General features: G+C 45.0%; 3 protein-coding genes across 4 annotated transcripts; 2 read left to right on the top strand and 1 right to left on the bottom strand.

Annotated features, from left to right (window-relative positions):
* Positions 1 to 170: 170 nt before the first annotated feature.
* On the bottom strand, positions 171 to 3,790 carry LOC101784360 (beta-1,6-galactosyltransferase GALT31A). Its single transcript, XM_012847153.2, has 11 exons — positions 3,505 to 3,790; positions 3,280 to 3,319; positions 3,130 to 3,191; positions 2,815 to 3,020; positions 2,685 to 2,745; positions 2,514 to 2,592; positions 2,313 to 2,433; positions 2,136 to 2,223; positions 1,797 to 1,922; positions 1,610 to 1,719; positions 171 to 606 (listed from the first exon to the last, which is right to left on the bottom strand). Exons 1-11 carry the CDS (start codon positions 3,618 to 3,620, stop codon positions 455 to 457), a joined length of 1,161 nt encoding a protein of 386 aa, XP_012702607.1. The 5' UTR covers positions 3,621 to 3,790; the 3' UTR covers positions 171 to 454.
* A 2,699-nt stretch (positions 3,791 to 6,489) lies between these two features.
* LOC101783682 (kinesin-like protein KIN-1) lies at positions 6,490 to 10,977 on the top strand. Of its 2 annotated transcripts, XM_022827661.1 has the most exons (18): positions 6,495 to 6,678; positions 6,787 to 6,862; positions 7,111 to 7,232; positions 7,611 to 7,713; positions 7,833 to 7,876; positions 8,085 to 8,114; positions 8,216 to 8,332; positions 8,441 to 8,466; positions 8,566 to 8,647; positions 8,766 to 8,807; positions 8,889 to 8,922; positions 9,011 to 9,086; positions 9,518 to 9,666; positions 9,766 to 9,827; positions 9,923 to 10,014; positions 10,113 to 10,227; positions 10,313 to 10,492; positions 10,610 to 10,977. In XM_022827661.1, the coding sequence occupies exons 3-18, from the start codon at positions 7,119 to 7,121 to the stop codon at positions 10,775 to 10,777; spliced, it is 1,434 nt and encodes a 477-aa protein (XP_022683396.1). In that variant the 5' UTR covers positions 6,495 to 6,678; positions 6,787 to 6,862; positions 7,111 to 7,118; the 3' UTR covers positions 10,778 to 10,977. The 2 variants fall into 2 exon arrangements, with proteins under 2 accessions (XP_004973006.1, XP_022683396.1); XM_004972949.3 differs by lacking the exon at positions 6,787 to 6,862 and having other exon boundaries at positions 6,490 to 6,678.
* Positions 10,978 to 11,223: 246 nt separating this feature from the next.
* LOC101783275 (28 kDa ribonucleoprotein, chloroplastic) lies at positions 11,224 to 13,791 on the top strand. The gene is made up of 4 exons (XM_004972948.2): positions 11,224 to 11,801; positions 12,450 to 12,551; positions 12,712 to 13,017; positions 13,383 to 13,791. Exons 1-4 carry the CDS (start codon positions 11,289 to 11,291, stop codon positions 13,461 to 13,463), a joined length of 1,002 nt encoding a protein of 333 aa, XP_004973005.1. The 5' UTR covers positions 11,224 to 11,288; the 3' UTR covers positions 13,464 to 13,791.
* The last annotated feature ends 45 nt before the right edge of the window (positions 13,792 to 13,836 follow it).

The raw sequence follows: 13,836 nt of genomic DNA, 5'->3' as shown, positions 1-13,836 counted from the left end.
CTTGTGCAAAAAGTTTTAAAAAAGATAGCGGATTTGTTTTCATGCGTGTGATGGATCCATTGGAGTTTCCATGTGAGCCCAGAATTCTGACAGGAAGCTTTCCGTATCCCTTCTTTTGGAAGAGAAACCAGATCCTCCACTTCAGAATCAAAGACAAATCTAGAGAACTCTTTTTTTTTAAGAAGATAAATTAAATCTGGAGAACTCATATATCGAAAATTCTTCAGAGATCAGTCTACCAATATACCACGGCAAGAATCCAGTGAGGTCTCGTCACTGGTTCATGGTCCTCATCTTTCACCCTCTCCCGTCTTCCACATGCAACTGGCCAGGAAAAGATGGCATATGTTGCTGCACATCTGAAAAACTGGACCATTGCATACCAAGCGCGTTTCTCGACTAATTACAGAGCCCTACAGAAGAAATGGTACAACGATGCCATGTCCCCTGGCTGTCAAAACTGTGCGTGCCCTTCGGTTCCGCCGCGGCCTTCCCAGCATCGCCGGTGCACCTCCGTCATCCTCTCCACCGGGTTGCAGATGCCCGTGCAATTCCAGTCAAAGGACGCCGCACACGGGTTTCCGGCCTGCGCTTTCCATTCGCAGTCTGCAAGATCATCAGAGATGCATGAAACATGTGCAGGGGTATAGTAAGACTTTATGAGAGGTAACACACTGTAACCTGAACAGTGACCCGAAAAGGTTTGCAACATGACAGGTAAATAGATGCTTGACAGGTAAACATTCCAGGCCAATGAACTAAAGATACCATTTAGGTGCAACTGAAAGCATGCCATAATGATCAGATAATGATTGGCCAGGTACGCGGAGCACATTAATTCCCAAAGACAAGGAATAGTACCAATTACAGAAGCATTGAACATGAAAAGATAGAACCATGCCAACCAAGAGTCTGACAGAAAAAAAGCTTTTGCTGCAGATGGTCAGCACAGAGTACACTAGCAAACAGTGGCAGGAAAATTTTCCACGTGACATTGGCATCATTGTATTTCGAGTTTGTTCAAAAGTAATCATCTACATCTACTGCTCAATGTTAGTAGTGTTCACATGAATGAAATTCAATTGCAGGCTCCATTGTTGCCCAAGTTGGATGCCTAGAGCACCTAAGTGATGCTGAGGTGCTAGGCCCTACCATCCCACCAAGCTGCCTAGCCTGCTAATCACCCGATTAGGTGTTAGCACTGGTCTGCCTACCGCCTGGTGCCTAGGGCCAGTGACAAATGATCAGAGGTCTTGTATTGTATTGGTGTGACTGTTGTTGAAAAACCAATTTGTCAGCTATGGGCATGTTTGGTTAAAGTATGGTGCTGTTGCTGGTAAGCAGAGGACAGAAAGCTGGAGAAAGCATGTTTTGACTAATGAAGATGGATGCTAGCCAGTGGTGTGGTTGTTACGCATTCATATCATCCCTTTCTTACTAGAAACTTCAAAAAAATGCTCAACTAACTAGTACAGTAAAGCAACTAACTCCCAGGTTAAGCAAAATCATGCCAATATCCCAATGAGCATGCAATAACTAACTAGTCGCAGCAGGAGTAAATTACCGAAGAAGCATGAAAATTTTTTGAGTGTAAGATGCAGGTGCCAACCTGGAGGAGTACCACAGCAAAGGCTTCTCTCATCAACATGCTCGACTTCCAACCCAATCAACCAAGAGCCAAATGATACATCTTCATTTGAATACTTGTGCAGGATATGCCTGAAAGTGGTGTCAAAAAAATGAATTAAACATTGAGTTAATCTGGTATATTATTGCACACGATCATTACAACTCACCGGTTTGCTGATATGTAGGTTGCTAAATCCCTGGTAACAGCATACAGTTGCCGCGTTGCATGCCTAAAATAGTTGTTACCCTCGGTCCCAAACTTCCAATGATCTGGTTCGTAATACTTGGAGTCACTGTTAACATTAAACAGGAACTTTGTTATGCCATTTCTGAGAACAAATCTTGGTAAGACGAACCTATCTGTTAGGGAGTATCTAATAAGAAATGTCCTTATAATGAGTAAATGTGAAAGTGTGATCTCGATTGTTCAATCGGTATGGAGATGAACCATGTTTGTAAATTCCATAAAATGTGAAAAATGAAAGTATGGATTTATGGAACGTTACTTTTTAGTAACAACAGGTCCGGATTTCATGCAGCCAATGTACACCCGAGGTTTCATCCTGTGTCGTGCCAAAATAGATCTGGTGATACCTGTATTGAAAGAGTCCCTCCAATCTCAGTTTAGTGCACTGATGCTATACCAGATTGATCAAAATTGAAAGGTCCTCGTGTTGGCATACCAATGTTGACATGGACATTATCATCAGCTTTTACATAGAAATCAGCATCCCACATGGTAAGGGCAGTTGAAAGGAACATCTGAATCTTCATAGGGAGCCCTCCATGGCCTTCCACATGATTCTGTAAAGGATGATCAATGTTGCAAACACATCAGTTGTGTGGGTCACTGAAAAAAGAAAGTTGATATCAACTGAACATACAAGTCTCAAAATATCATGGTATTCTTTATCTTCTGCATCAATTGCACGGTCCACCTCATTGTCAGGATTTGGATTTTCACTACAAGAAAGAATCCCCACTTTCAGGAAGATACCACAGAAGAACATTCTGTCATTGTTTGTTTTTATCCCCAACTCCAAACAGGGCCATACCTGCGTCCAATTACAAAACGGATAATAACGCCCTTCTCTTCCAATCTCCGTAGCTGATCACCTACAAACGTTCAACATTTCATATGAAACAAAGGCTTCGCAGTACAAAAAATAAAGATGAGCCATCTACCTTGCGGCATCCATGTCTGCCTTATTGAGTTCCTCCTCTTACGGTTAGCAAAAGTGGTGAAAACGCCCATGACAAAAGACATCCTATGCCGCATGCTTCCCTGGTCCTCCTCTGAATCACTTGGCGACATGCCCTGGCTCATCGCCTGGGCGGCTCTAGCAGCAGCCAGGCGCATCTCGATGTCAGATATCGTCTTATCCAAAGCCCTGCGATCGAAACACCAATACACCATAACAATTCCATACTTGCTTCAGGTAAATTCAGAACCGAAGAAGTTTATTTTCGAGTATCCAGAACTGAAGTCCGTGGCATTACATGATGACTTCACGAGTCTGTGACACTTGGTTCAACGCGGCCCTCGAGTGGTCAGAGCTTGCCTGGAAAATTGGAGACCGAATGTCAGTGCGCATCCGTAGGAACATGAAAGGGAGAGGAGAAGAAATCTGAAAACAAAATATGTATTACCTTGTCCGGGCAACCGGGGTGCTCAGGAACTGGCCAGTACCTGCAAGAAGCACACAAATGTACACCAATAACACCATTTCCGGCCTCAAAATGGATGAGCATTGTCTCAATCCGCGGCGCAGAGGACAGATTGATGAACGCAAAACCAGAGCAGCGAGGGACTGGAGGCGGGCGGGGACTCCATCAGAAAGGACGCCGGATTTGGGGGGGCGAAGGCGGACGCACCTGTTGACGACGCAGACGCCAAGGAGGAAGCAGGCGGCGCAGAGCGCGGCGACGCACCGCGTGGGCACGCGCGCCGGCGGCGCCTTGTGCGGCCTCAGCGCCGCCGCCGACTTCATGGCGCCCGCCTGCGGTTGGCCACCTCGGATGCCTCGTTTCGAAAGGGGGGAGAGGGAAAGGGAAGGGCTCTTCCGGCGCCGCGTCCGCGTTGTGAGAGGCCGAGAGCTCTGGCTCCGCGCCTCTGCCTGCTTGCTGGTTGCTGCAATGCTGCGTGCCAACGCAGTGCGCGTCAGTGATCCGTGGACTCGGTCCATGCTTATATATCCGTTGCCCTTTTTCCGTGAATTTTAAGCTTTATTCATCTTTTGTACTCCTATTTTGATAAAGGTTGTACTTGTACACGCCATTCAGAATTGTCATGATGCTGTGCAACTTTTAGGGGATGCTAAAAAAAATAGTGTGATAAAAAATTAAGTATTTCTTTCACGGTAACTTCACGATGCGGTTCCCTCGCCCAAAAAAGTACGGTTCGGTATCTTCACCGACCATCTCTAGTAATCCGGTGACTCACATTCACTATCACGTTTTATTAAAAAAAATCACTATAATTTTATTATGTGCTAGCGTGTTGCAGCATTTAGATGCAAATATGAAATTGCAATGTTTGAATAAGACTTCCCTAGACTTTTAGGAAAGGAGATTGGAATATTTTTAAGTGGTGATTATTACACTTCCCGTGTACCATTTCTGTCTTAATCTCTCCTTCCTCTTTTCCTTTTCCTTGTTTAACACTAAGAAATATGCTTTTAATGCTAAGTCACACAAGCAAAGCAATAGAAAAGCCAGGACCAATTCAACCGGTACGGTGGTGGTGTACCTTGTCTTTTCCTTGCGGCAACTAATTAGCCTTGCCGTGGACCAGGTCCACCAACCACTGTCGCGTCAGCACGCAGACAGGCGGCATTAATCGGCGCTGTAGCCCTCCTGGGTGTTTGTACGCGGAGCACGAAGCGGCCATGTCCTCTCTCCTTCTTCCTCTCGTCCCCTGTGGCTGAAACACCTCACGCTGGACCCGGTCCTGGTAGATCACTTGGGCGGCGACTCAGCACCGACCGACTCCGCAAAGAGCCACGGGGGATGAGGCCACAAGCTGCCAGCGCTGTTGGGGGTCCACCGTCCACGGCTGCTGGTGGCGGTGGAAGGTTCGCGGGTTGCTTTGCCCTCGCCCCAGCAAAAAAAGAAAAAAAAAATGGAGGTCGTCGCCGTCGTACCACGAATCCGCGCGGGCCAAGGGCCAGGCCAGCGGCGTGCACGGTGCACGGCGGCCAATAGTGTAAAGGCTCCTTTTGCGGGCCCACTGTCATTGATGGCTGTTTGCTAGTGCACCTGAGGATCACACTGGGTTTATTCCTGTAAAAAGAGAGATAACGGATCACATTATATATCTGTACATTATACGGCGCCGTCGGTACAAGAGAATTAAGTCGAGTTGATTTATGAGCTATCGGATCACATTATATATGTACAGCGTCCACTTCATCTAGTAGGAAGCGGTACTTCTCGACCTTTCTTGAGCAGTCATCAAATAAAGATAAGTGAGCTCCGCAAGGTAATTAAACTAAGCATTGCTAGAAGATCCAAGAGGGTTGATATTATTAGTAGTGTAAAGCATTCCCCTCTCAACTCTCAAGGAGTAAAAAAAAAGTTTTCAAAAGCAAACATTAAAGTTAAGCAAGCGAGCTTGGCATGGTAATTGAGTAAAGCTGGCTAGCGTTCTAGAAAACTAAGCCGGTTGGTCCCTTGGGTTTTATAGCACGAGCATTTCCCTCTCGAACAAAAGAAAAGCAAAAAGAACCTTCATCAAAGATAAGTGAGCTTCGCATGGTGATTATTAGCAACCGAGAGCTTGTTAGCAATCTAGAGGCACGTACTAAGGTGGTTGGTAGAGTAGCGTATAGCATTGCGATTGTGTCCTCTCTCTAAGGAACAAAGATGAGATAAAAGGACACTCACTTTTCTCTCACCGAAAGGATGGATACAATGTTAGGCAACGCTCATTAGTTGCCCGCATGATCATTTTTCAATGGTAGCCCTTTGATTGTTGTTCCCCTTTTGTGCGCTGGGGAAGCAAGCTAGCTAATGCATTTGCATTCGCACATGGGGCATGTGGCGACGCCAAGTGACGGCATGATTGCTGATGATTGTGTTCTTTTTTACCCAATATTTTAGGAGTAGTTGGAAGAAAAATGTTGCACATACCTCTGTTATCTCTTTCTTTTCTCGTAACACGAAATTAGCAAGGTCGTGTACGCTAAATGAGTTAAACTCGCTACCAAACCACATTGCCACTTAAAAACAATCTCTCACGAGCTCTTGTATACCTTCTGGCAGGTACATAAGCAACTTATTTTTAAAATCCATATTAAATTTATGTACAATATTTTTTAACATCCATCGATGTTTATTGACATTCATCAATAATTTTTTTAAAAAATCTGGCTTAATTGTTATCACAATTTTTTTACGTTGGCCAACATTTTTTATATGTACCAATATTTTTATTTAATCTTTTTACACTCACCAACGTTATTGTTTTTACATGCATCAGTTTTTTTTCCATTCACCAACATTTTTTGGCTCAATATTTCTTTGACATTCGCTAACTTTTTTTTCTAAAAAATATTAAGATAGTTCATCTAAAATGTTGACTTTTAAAAATAGGTGTAATCTTAACCGTTCACGTAGTGCTGCACGTATCTAAGTATCTAACTGTGGAAGATGGATAAGAAAAAATCTCGTGCGAGATAGATTTTTTTTTTTGAGGTCTTGTGCGAGATAGATAGGATTTTCGTGTTCGCTCGGGGCACATTTGGGCCTTGATGAGAGATGTTGACTGTTCGTTGCTAGCTTGCTGGGCCATGCATGCCCTGATCCCATGTTCACAGGCCCAAACGCCATACCTCTTCGTCGTCCATGTCATCAGTTCTCCCTCTTCCTCAGTAGAGAGCGCTGCAGATCACTCGCCGCTGCCGCTCCCGGTTCTCCCCGTCCCGCCCGGCCGCCCCAACGCTCGTGTCGCTCGAATCCCTAGCCCCCGCGGAAGGCGGAACAGCAGCGGCTCGTCGTCCCCATCCCCATCGCGGTTCCGATCCCCGTCCGGTTCCTCTTCTCGCAGAGGTAAGCAAACTCTCTCTCTCTCTCTCCTCCCTCCCCCCCTCCTTCCGTCCCTCCCTTCCATTGCCCAGGTTTATTCTGATAAACAATTGGGGGTTCAACTGAACCCAGGTTTGATTCCTCCGCTGTGGATCGGTCTCTCTGGAAGAGCCTGAAGTTTCGGAAACTCGATTCCTCAAGCCTGAAGGTTTTAGTCCTATTTCTGACCGTGTAATTGTAGCCTGCATTAGTATTGAGGCAGGGTTTGAAATTTTGGAAATGTCGATTGATCGAACCTACCCAATTGCACCTCTGTTTCTGCATATATTTTGATTTTCTAACCTAGAGTCTTTGCTTTGCTGCTTGAACCCATTGTTGACATATTGAGGCCAGCTAGGACGTCGGCATATTGTTTCCTCTGAATTCTGACCGAGTTCCCACGTGCTGGACTGCCAGGTGCCAGGATGTCGAATGTGACCGTGTGCGTGCGGTTCAGACCGCTGAGTCACAAGGAGAGGAAGGCTAATGCTGACAATGTATGCTTCAGGAAACTGGACTCCGAGTCTTTTGTGTTCAAGGTTTGGATCCTCTTCAGTCTGCTGCCTTTAGCTTTCTTATTAGATAAACACATGCGGTGAATGTCCATGTGCTGTTTCTTTTGGGATTCGCTGTTATGTTCTTGTTTTACACACTGGATCTCTAGATTATAACTTAATAGATCGACTTTTATCATGATCACTCCCTTCTGAACATTAACCTGCTTAAGCATAACCCTACACAGTTATGCAATGGGTGCTATGAGCAAGAGGCGAATCAATAACTAGTAAATTGAGAACGAAACACACCTTCATTGTCATCAATCATCATCCCTTTGATCTTGTTGGTGTGACTTTTCAGTATCCTCATGTTGAGTTAATGCTTCTGCTTCTAATTTGCTGTCAAACACTTTGAGTTAGGATGAGAGGGAAGACGATGTTGTATTCAGCTTTGACAAGGTGTTCTATGAAGATGCGCAACAGTCTGATGTCTACAACTTCCTTGCAGTGCCCATTGTTTCAGGTTTGAGCTTTTCTGTTTCCTTCTAGATTTATTATTCCAGAGTTAAAGCTGTTTCGTATTGCTTTACTTTTTCTCGTGTCTGGATTGTTTGATAGCCATTTTATATTTTATGGAAACAGATGCCATCAACGGAATAAATGGGACTATAATTACTTATGGTCAGGTATGTATTGCTTTGTACACTTGTTTGGTGCAAAGGATGTATATGTGAAACCACTGTTTTTTTCTTAAAGCAATGCCTGTCATATTGCAACTTTCTAGTTTGCAGTAAACAGTCATCATTTGTGCCATTTGTGGTTGTCGTGCGCCTATTATACATGTCTGAATGATTAAATTTTTTTATCATACTGATGCTCTATTTCATTGTCTAGACTGGGGCTGGAAAGACATATAGCATGGAGGTAAAGTGAACTTCCTTGGGCATTAATTTGGGATAAATACTGATTGTATCGCTTCAGCTTTGACCTTACACGTTTATTTAATTTGGAATGTTTTAACATAGGGGCCAAGCATCTTGCACTGCAATGAGCAGAAAACTGGACTAGTACAGCGAGTTGTGGATGAGCTATTTATATGTTTAAGATCATCAGCAGGCACGTGGACTGTGAAGTTGTCAATGGTAACATGCCAGCCTCATGCTGATTTAAAATTCACATAGGCAGAATTTTTTCTTAAGTTGTTCGGTTAGCTGATTTATAGTAACACAAGTTGATTTACCTTATCCCAGGTGGAGATATATTTGGAAAAAGTGAGGTGAGCACTTGGTAGAGAATTTTCCATGATTCCTCTCTAGAGAATTTTTTGCAAAGTGCTGCTATGGAGAGGATCAACATTTACATCCTCATATCTCAGGGACCTTCTTGACTTGTCAAAAGACAACCTACAGATCAAGGAGAGTAAAACCCAAGGGATATACATTGCTGGTGCAACAGAGGTCAGATGAAGTACATGGCACCGCCCTTCTGTTCTATTTTTCTTTTATATTCAGAAAAAAGTACTTAGCATCAGGACCTCCGTATTTCTTTGATATCTGTTATCTGTTCTCCCTGCAGATATCTATCTTGAACAGTTCGGATGCATTAGAGAACCTTTCTGTAAGTTTTCTTGAGTTTTACTTGGAATACCTTTCTCTAAGAAAATATGAATTTAGTTTTGTTTACTTGTCTAAATTACAGCAAGGTATCGCCAACAGAGCTGTTGGGGAAACACGTATCCTTTATTTGTTAATCTGGAGTCCTAAAACAGTTATTCGAAAACATCTGAATTTTATATGGTATGGCATCCTTAATGTTAACAGAAATGAATCTGGCTAGCAGTAGAAGTCACTGCTTATACATTTTCTCAGTACAACACGGATCCACTTCAGATGAGAGGTACGCCAAACATCAGTAGTACATGGATGTGCATTTAATGGGGGAAAGGCGAATGTTCAGGTTTCTTTATGCATTATTACGATTAGATGATTCTTGTAGTTGTAGGCCGTTTGTAACCTTTGTAATATCGGTATAGATTATCAGGACTCCAGGTTGATTTTAATATTTGAAATTTGAATGCTGTTAGCCAAATCTGTATTAAGCAAGTCTCCATTCTTGCTAAATATGCAATGATTTCTTTGCAAATGCAATTCTTGTTCTTGTGCTGTATAGCAGACTGAAGTAGTGTTTCAAGGCCATGATTTCTTTTTTTCTCAGATGACTGAATCTGGTTATGTGATGCAAACATAATTTCTGATATATATATTACTGCAATCATGAAGAAAATCATCCTACTGCGTGCAGTTAATGGTTACTTTTTAACCTTACAGGGTAAAAATGGGGAAGATTATTCTTGTCGACTTGGCTGGTTCTGAGAAAGTTGAGAAAACTGGTGCTGAAGGACGGGTTCTTGATGAGGCAAAAACAATCAACAAATCCCTCTCAGCTCTAGGAAATGTCATCAATGCCCTAACGACTGGTAAGGACAAAAAGATCATGTGGAAGAAACAAACTCAAGAAGAAAGTTAGCCCACCATGCTTTTGTGATTATCTGACCTGTCTGATTTTTAACCTTCAGGTAAACAGAACCATGTGCCTTTCCGTGACTCAAAGCTTACACGCATTCTCCAAGATGCATTGGTTTGTCAAAAGTTTCTCCAGCATTACATTTTTGGAAGAGGAGTATCTAAAAGATTATAAGATCATGGGGCTTGTCTAAACGCTACTATGTTCAGGGTGGCAACTCAAGAGCAGCGTTGTTGTGCTGCTGTTCTCCTAGCCCATCAAATGCACCAGAGAGTCTGTCTACGCTTCGTTTCGGAACCAGGTATGTCCCATGAACATGGCATGCCAATCACTCAACCTCACATCTGTACTGTATTGCTGTGATTCATTGTTCTCTATCTATGGTAAATACCCTTTCAGGACAAAGCTCATAAAGGCTTCTCCCAAATCTATTCCTGAGGTTGCGGACAATGTCAAGAAGCCCATCCTTGGGACCAATGATCAAGATGATCTGCGTGATAGGATACTAAGCAAGGTCTGTAGTAATCAAGCCATGGTGATTATTTCAGATTGTATTTTCCAATGGCAATGTCTTACTCTGAACCAAATCTCCTTTTCAGCTAAGGTTGAGCCTGAAGGAGGAAGATGTAGACCTCCTGGAGGAATTGTTCCTGCAAGAAGGCATCATTTTCGATCCCAACTCCATCACGGACGTCGACTCGGCCTGCCAGGATACCGCGAGTGAGGAGATCTCGTTGCTGATGCAAGCCGTGGAAGAGCTCAAAGGAACCGTCGAAGAGGTAGCTGCACCAGTCATTCAAACCTCCATCCATCCTTTCTGCTGCCGCGCAAATTTACCTTTGTCTTACCCGGTTGTCCAGACTCCGAGAGGTGCTAATTCTCACTACACAATGCAGCTCACCGACGAGAACGAGAAGCTGAGGCGGGAGCTCGACGTCGCGCGGGAGATCGCCGCTCAGGCCCAGCTTGCTGCTGCTGCTGCTGGAGCAGAAGCCCGGAGCCGTACCCTGCTTGATTTCGTGCCGGCACCCCTCCTCCTGCCGTTTGGGTTTGTACCAGACTGACGACTAGAGCCAATATCGAATGTCTGTCCGTGTATCTCGACTCATCATCACATATGAGGAGCTAGCGAACGAACCATGTCATACATATTTGAAGCATAAACCTTGGAACAATTGGTGGTGCACTTGCAGGACGGATCATGGTGAATGCTTGAAGGATCAACCTGTTTGAAATAGCTCGAAAACAGTTGATTATTTGCACATCAGATTTTCTCATGTGAAATTCTTGTGCTGGAAATGTCTGGTTGCTTTTGAGGATTTGCTGTGTGTGTGTGTGTGTGTGTGTTTGTGTGTTTTACAATTTCATCTTCACTGCGAGGAGGCGCACTGGTGCAGGTGTCTGTATGCTCGGTTTTGCTCTGCAATGTTCATCAGCGCGTCTGCTCGGCAGGTTGCCCACGTGGCTTCGCATCCGACCGTTCGTCTCATCCCTACCGCGAAAGCCCAGCTCCGGCCTGCTTTCTCTTCCTCCCGCCCCAATCCTCCTGGTCCATCCTTCCTATCCACCACCGCCATGGCCACCGCTACCGCCTCGGGCTCCACCTACTGTTGCAACACCCTCCTCCACCTCCCCAGGCCGACCCATTTCCGACGCATCTCGCCTCCTCCAACTCACCGTCTGGAGCTCTCGCTCTCGCTCTCCCTCGCCGCGCGCTTCGCCACCTGCCGAGCCGCGGCCGTCGAGTCCGGGACCGCCCGTTTCGGCTCCAGGGCGAGAGCGAGCTCGGGACCGCCACCGCCGCCGGTTTTCGAGACGGTGGAGGAGGAGGAGGAGGAGGAGGAGCGTGGGTGGTCGGACGCGGAGGCGGAGTTCAGTGACGGGGTGGAGGATGAGCAGGAGTGGGCGGGCGGCAACGGCGCGGCGCGCGGGGAGGACCTGGGCGCGGACGCCGGCGAGGACCTGAGCGGCTGGACGCGGCAGTGGCCGCGCCCGCGGGAGCTCTTCGTGTGCAACCTCCCGCGCCGCTGCGACGTCGAGGACCTGCTCCAGCTCTTCAGGCCCCATGGCACCGTCCTCTCCGTCGAGGTACCCTGTGCACCTGCCGCTCTGCTTACGTTTACTAGGAATCAGCTTGGCACGCCACTTGAACTTGTACAGGTAGCTCACAGAACAATGCAACGAAGGCTTAGAATTCCTGGATGTTTGCTCTGAATAAAAGTATTTTTACCCCACAGACCTGGATGGATTAATTGCTCTCTGGTTGAAGTTGAACTGGTGCTGACCCGATGTTAGGCGCCGCGGTAATTTACTAGGAACTGACTGGACAATGCACACAATCCTTGAACATGATTGTACAAGTAGCTTGCCCAACAATGCATCAGCAAGGCTTGGAATTCAGTTTGTTTGTGCGAACATGGTGGCTTTTGTTCCAGACATCTAGAATCTCTACTGCTAGTCTGTTAATATTGCATCTACCGTACCGATTTCCTCTTCACTGTATGTAAATGTAGAACTAGTTGATGAACAAATCAGGTAGAATTTAAAACGGAACCATGAACTTTAATTGACACTATATTAGATGCTACTGTTTAAATGTCCGGGCAACTGAACTTGGCGTCATTGAGCTAGATTTTTTGGATGATGGCCTGCATTCCGTATCTTGCTGGCATGCAAATGACGTTATATCTTTGGTTGTATATCATGCTGATACCTCAAGTTGTTTATAACATGCAGGTTTCACGCGATACCGAGACGGGAATTAGCCGAGGAACTGCTTTTGTCACAATGCGTTCTCTAGCAGAAGCAAGAACAGCCATCAATGCCCTGGATGGATTTGTGAGTCACGTTACACCACAGCTTCTGTTGCAGTCTCTTTCCCTGTTATATAAAATGGAGCTACTCCATTCCCGCATTGTCAGCAAATGTATTTTTGTCACATGCACTAATCCCTCCTACGAGTCACTAACCTGTACTTGCATGTGTTTCTCTCCTGTAGGACTTAGATGGGCGTGAAATTTTTGTAAAACTAGCATCTGATGTCATTTCCAATAGGAAAAACGTAAACCTGACTCATATAACGCCCACAAAGGACCACATCTTCGAAAGCCCACACAAGATATATGTTGGCAACCTTGCCTGGTCTGTTCAGCCTCAAGACTTGAGAGAGCTCTTTACCCAGTGTGGAACCGTTGTTAGTACAAGGCTGCTCACGGATCGCAAAGGAGGGAGAAACCGTGTGTATGGGTTCCTTTCGTTTTCCTCAGCTGAAGAGCTTGAGGCTGCCCTAAAGCTTGACAGAACGGTAAGGCTCAAGATTTGTGTTTTGTTACTTATTTGAGTCTTTCCAGTAGCTTGTTTTTACAAAACAGTCGTTACAAATTCCTTACTGAAATTGCTCTGCAACTTTGGCTCCTGCTATTATTCTAGCATACCTAGTGGTGTTCTGAATAATAGAGAAAGTTCATATGAATTTTGGTGGAGGACTTGTGCTGATTCCCATGAAATTCTCTCATTCAAAACTTGGCCCAATTCTAGCCCTATTTAGCAGCACTAAGTTCCTATTTAACTCTGAACACCTGCTGCTAGTCTTGCACTTGTCATACGCAATGATATTGCTACTCTGTTCATAAGCACCTTGGCTTATATCAATTTTTGCTTCCACAACAGGTTTTTTTCGGACGGGATATCGTGGTCAAGGCAGCTCATGTAGAGGTCAAGGCAGCTCATGTAGAGCGTCAGTCGCCTTGAGCTGTTGAGGGTTACACTTCAGAACTTCAGCGTTTTTGTCTGTGGTTTATTGGCTGATTTAAGTTCGAGCTCTAGGCACAGGCCATACAGCTAACAAACATGACCCCTTATGTATGTACGAAGCAATCCAGGCACAGGCTCATTTAAGCATTTTTGTGAGAGAGGAATGGAGTATGACTGTTGCAATTTTGTTAACACCATCGTGAAAAATCTGGGAAGAACTGGAAACTGATATTGTTTGTAGTCATAAGCGTTAAGAACATAAGTGATCCATGTGCGTTAACTGCATCTTATTATGAATATCTTTTGAGTTGTGGTTCCCCGCTCACACATCGACATGACATGATGTTTTGCATTGCACCTCGAAGTGGCG

The sequence above is a fragment of the Setaria italica genome, chromosome VI, assembly GCF_000263155.2.
Source record: "Setaria italica strain Yugu1 chromosome VI, Setaria_italica_v2.0, whole genome shotgun sequence".
Lineage (NCBI taxonomy): Eukaryota > Viridiplantae > Streptophyta > Magnoliopsida > Poales > Poaceae > Setaria > Setaria italica.
Note: the sequence above shows the minus strand (reverse complement) of the source record. Positions and strands in the feature narration are given on the sequence as shown.

Bases quoted from the DNA above. Each gene is read 5' to 3' on its own strand.
- LOC101784360 (XM_012847153.2), bottom strand. From the start codon at position 3,620: ATGAAGTCGGCGGCGGCGCTGAGGCCGCACAAGGCGCCGCCGGCGCGC. The intron at 3,320-3,504 runs GTGCGTCCGCCT...TGCTTCTTGCAG, and splicing joins GGCGTCTGCGTCGTCAACAG to GTACTGGCCAGTTCCTGAGC. The intron at 2,746-2,814 runs GTAGATGGCTCA...GAACGTTTGTAG, and splicing joins GCAGACATGGATGCCGCAAG to GTGATCAGCTACGGAGATTG.
- LOC101783682 (XM_004972949.3), top strand. From the start codon at position 7,119: ATGTCGAATGTGACCGTGTGCGTGCGGTTCAGACCGCTGAGTCACAAG. The intron at 7,714-7,832 runs GTTTGAGCTTTT...TTATGGAAACAG, and splicing joins TGCAGTGCCCATTGTTTCAG to ATGCCATCAACGGAATAAAT. The intron at 10,228-10,312 runs GTCTGTAGTAAT...TCTCCTTTTCAG, and splicing joins GTGATAGGATACTAAGCAAG to CTAAGGTTGAGCCTGAAGGA.
- LOC101783275 (XM_004972948.2), top strand. From the start codon at position 11,289: ATGGCCACCGCTACCGCCTCGGGCTCCACCTACTGTTGCAACACCCTC. The intron at 11,802-12,449 runs GTACCCTGTGCA...TATAACATGCAG, and splicing joins GCACCGTCCTCTCCGTCGAG to GTTTCACGCGATACCGAGAC. The intron at 12,552-12,711 runs GTGAGTCACGTT...TCTCTCCTGTAG, and splicing joins TCAATGCCCTGGATGGATTT to GACTTAGATGGGCGTGAAAT.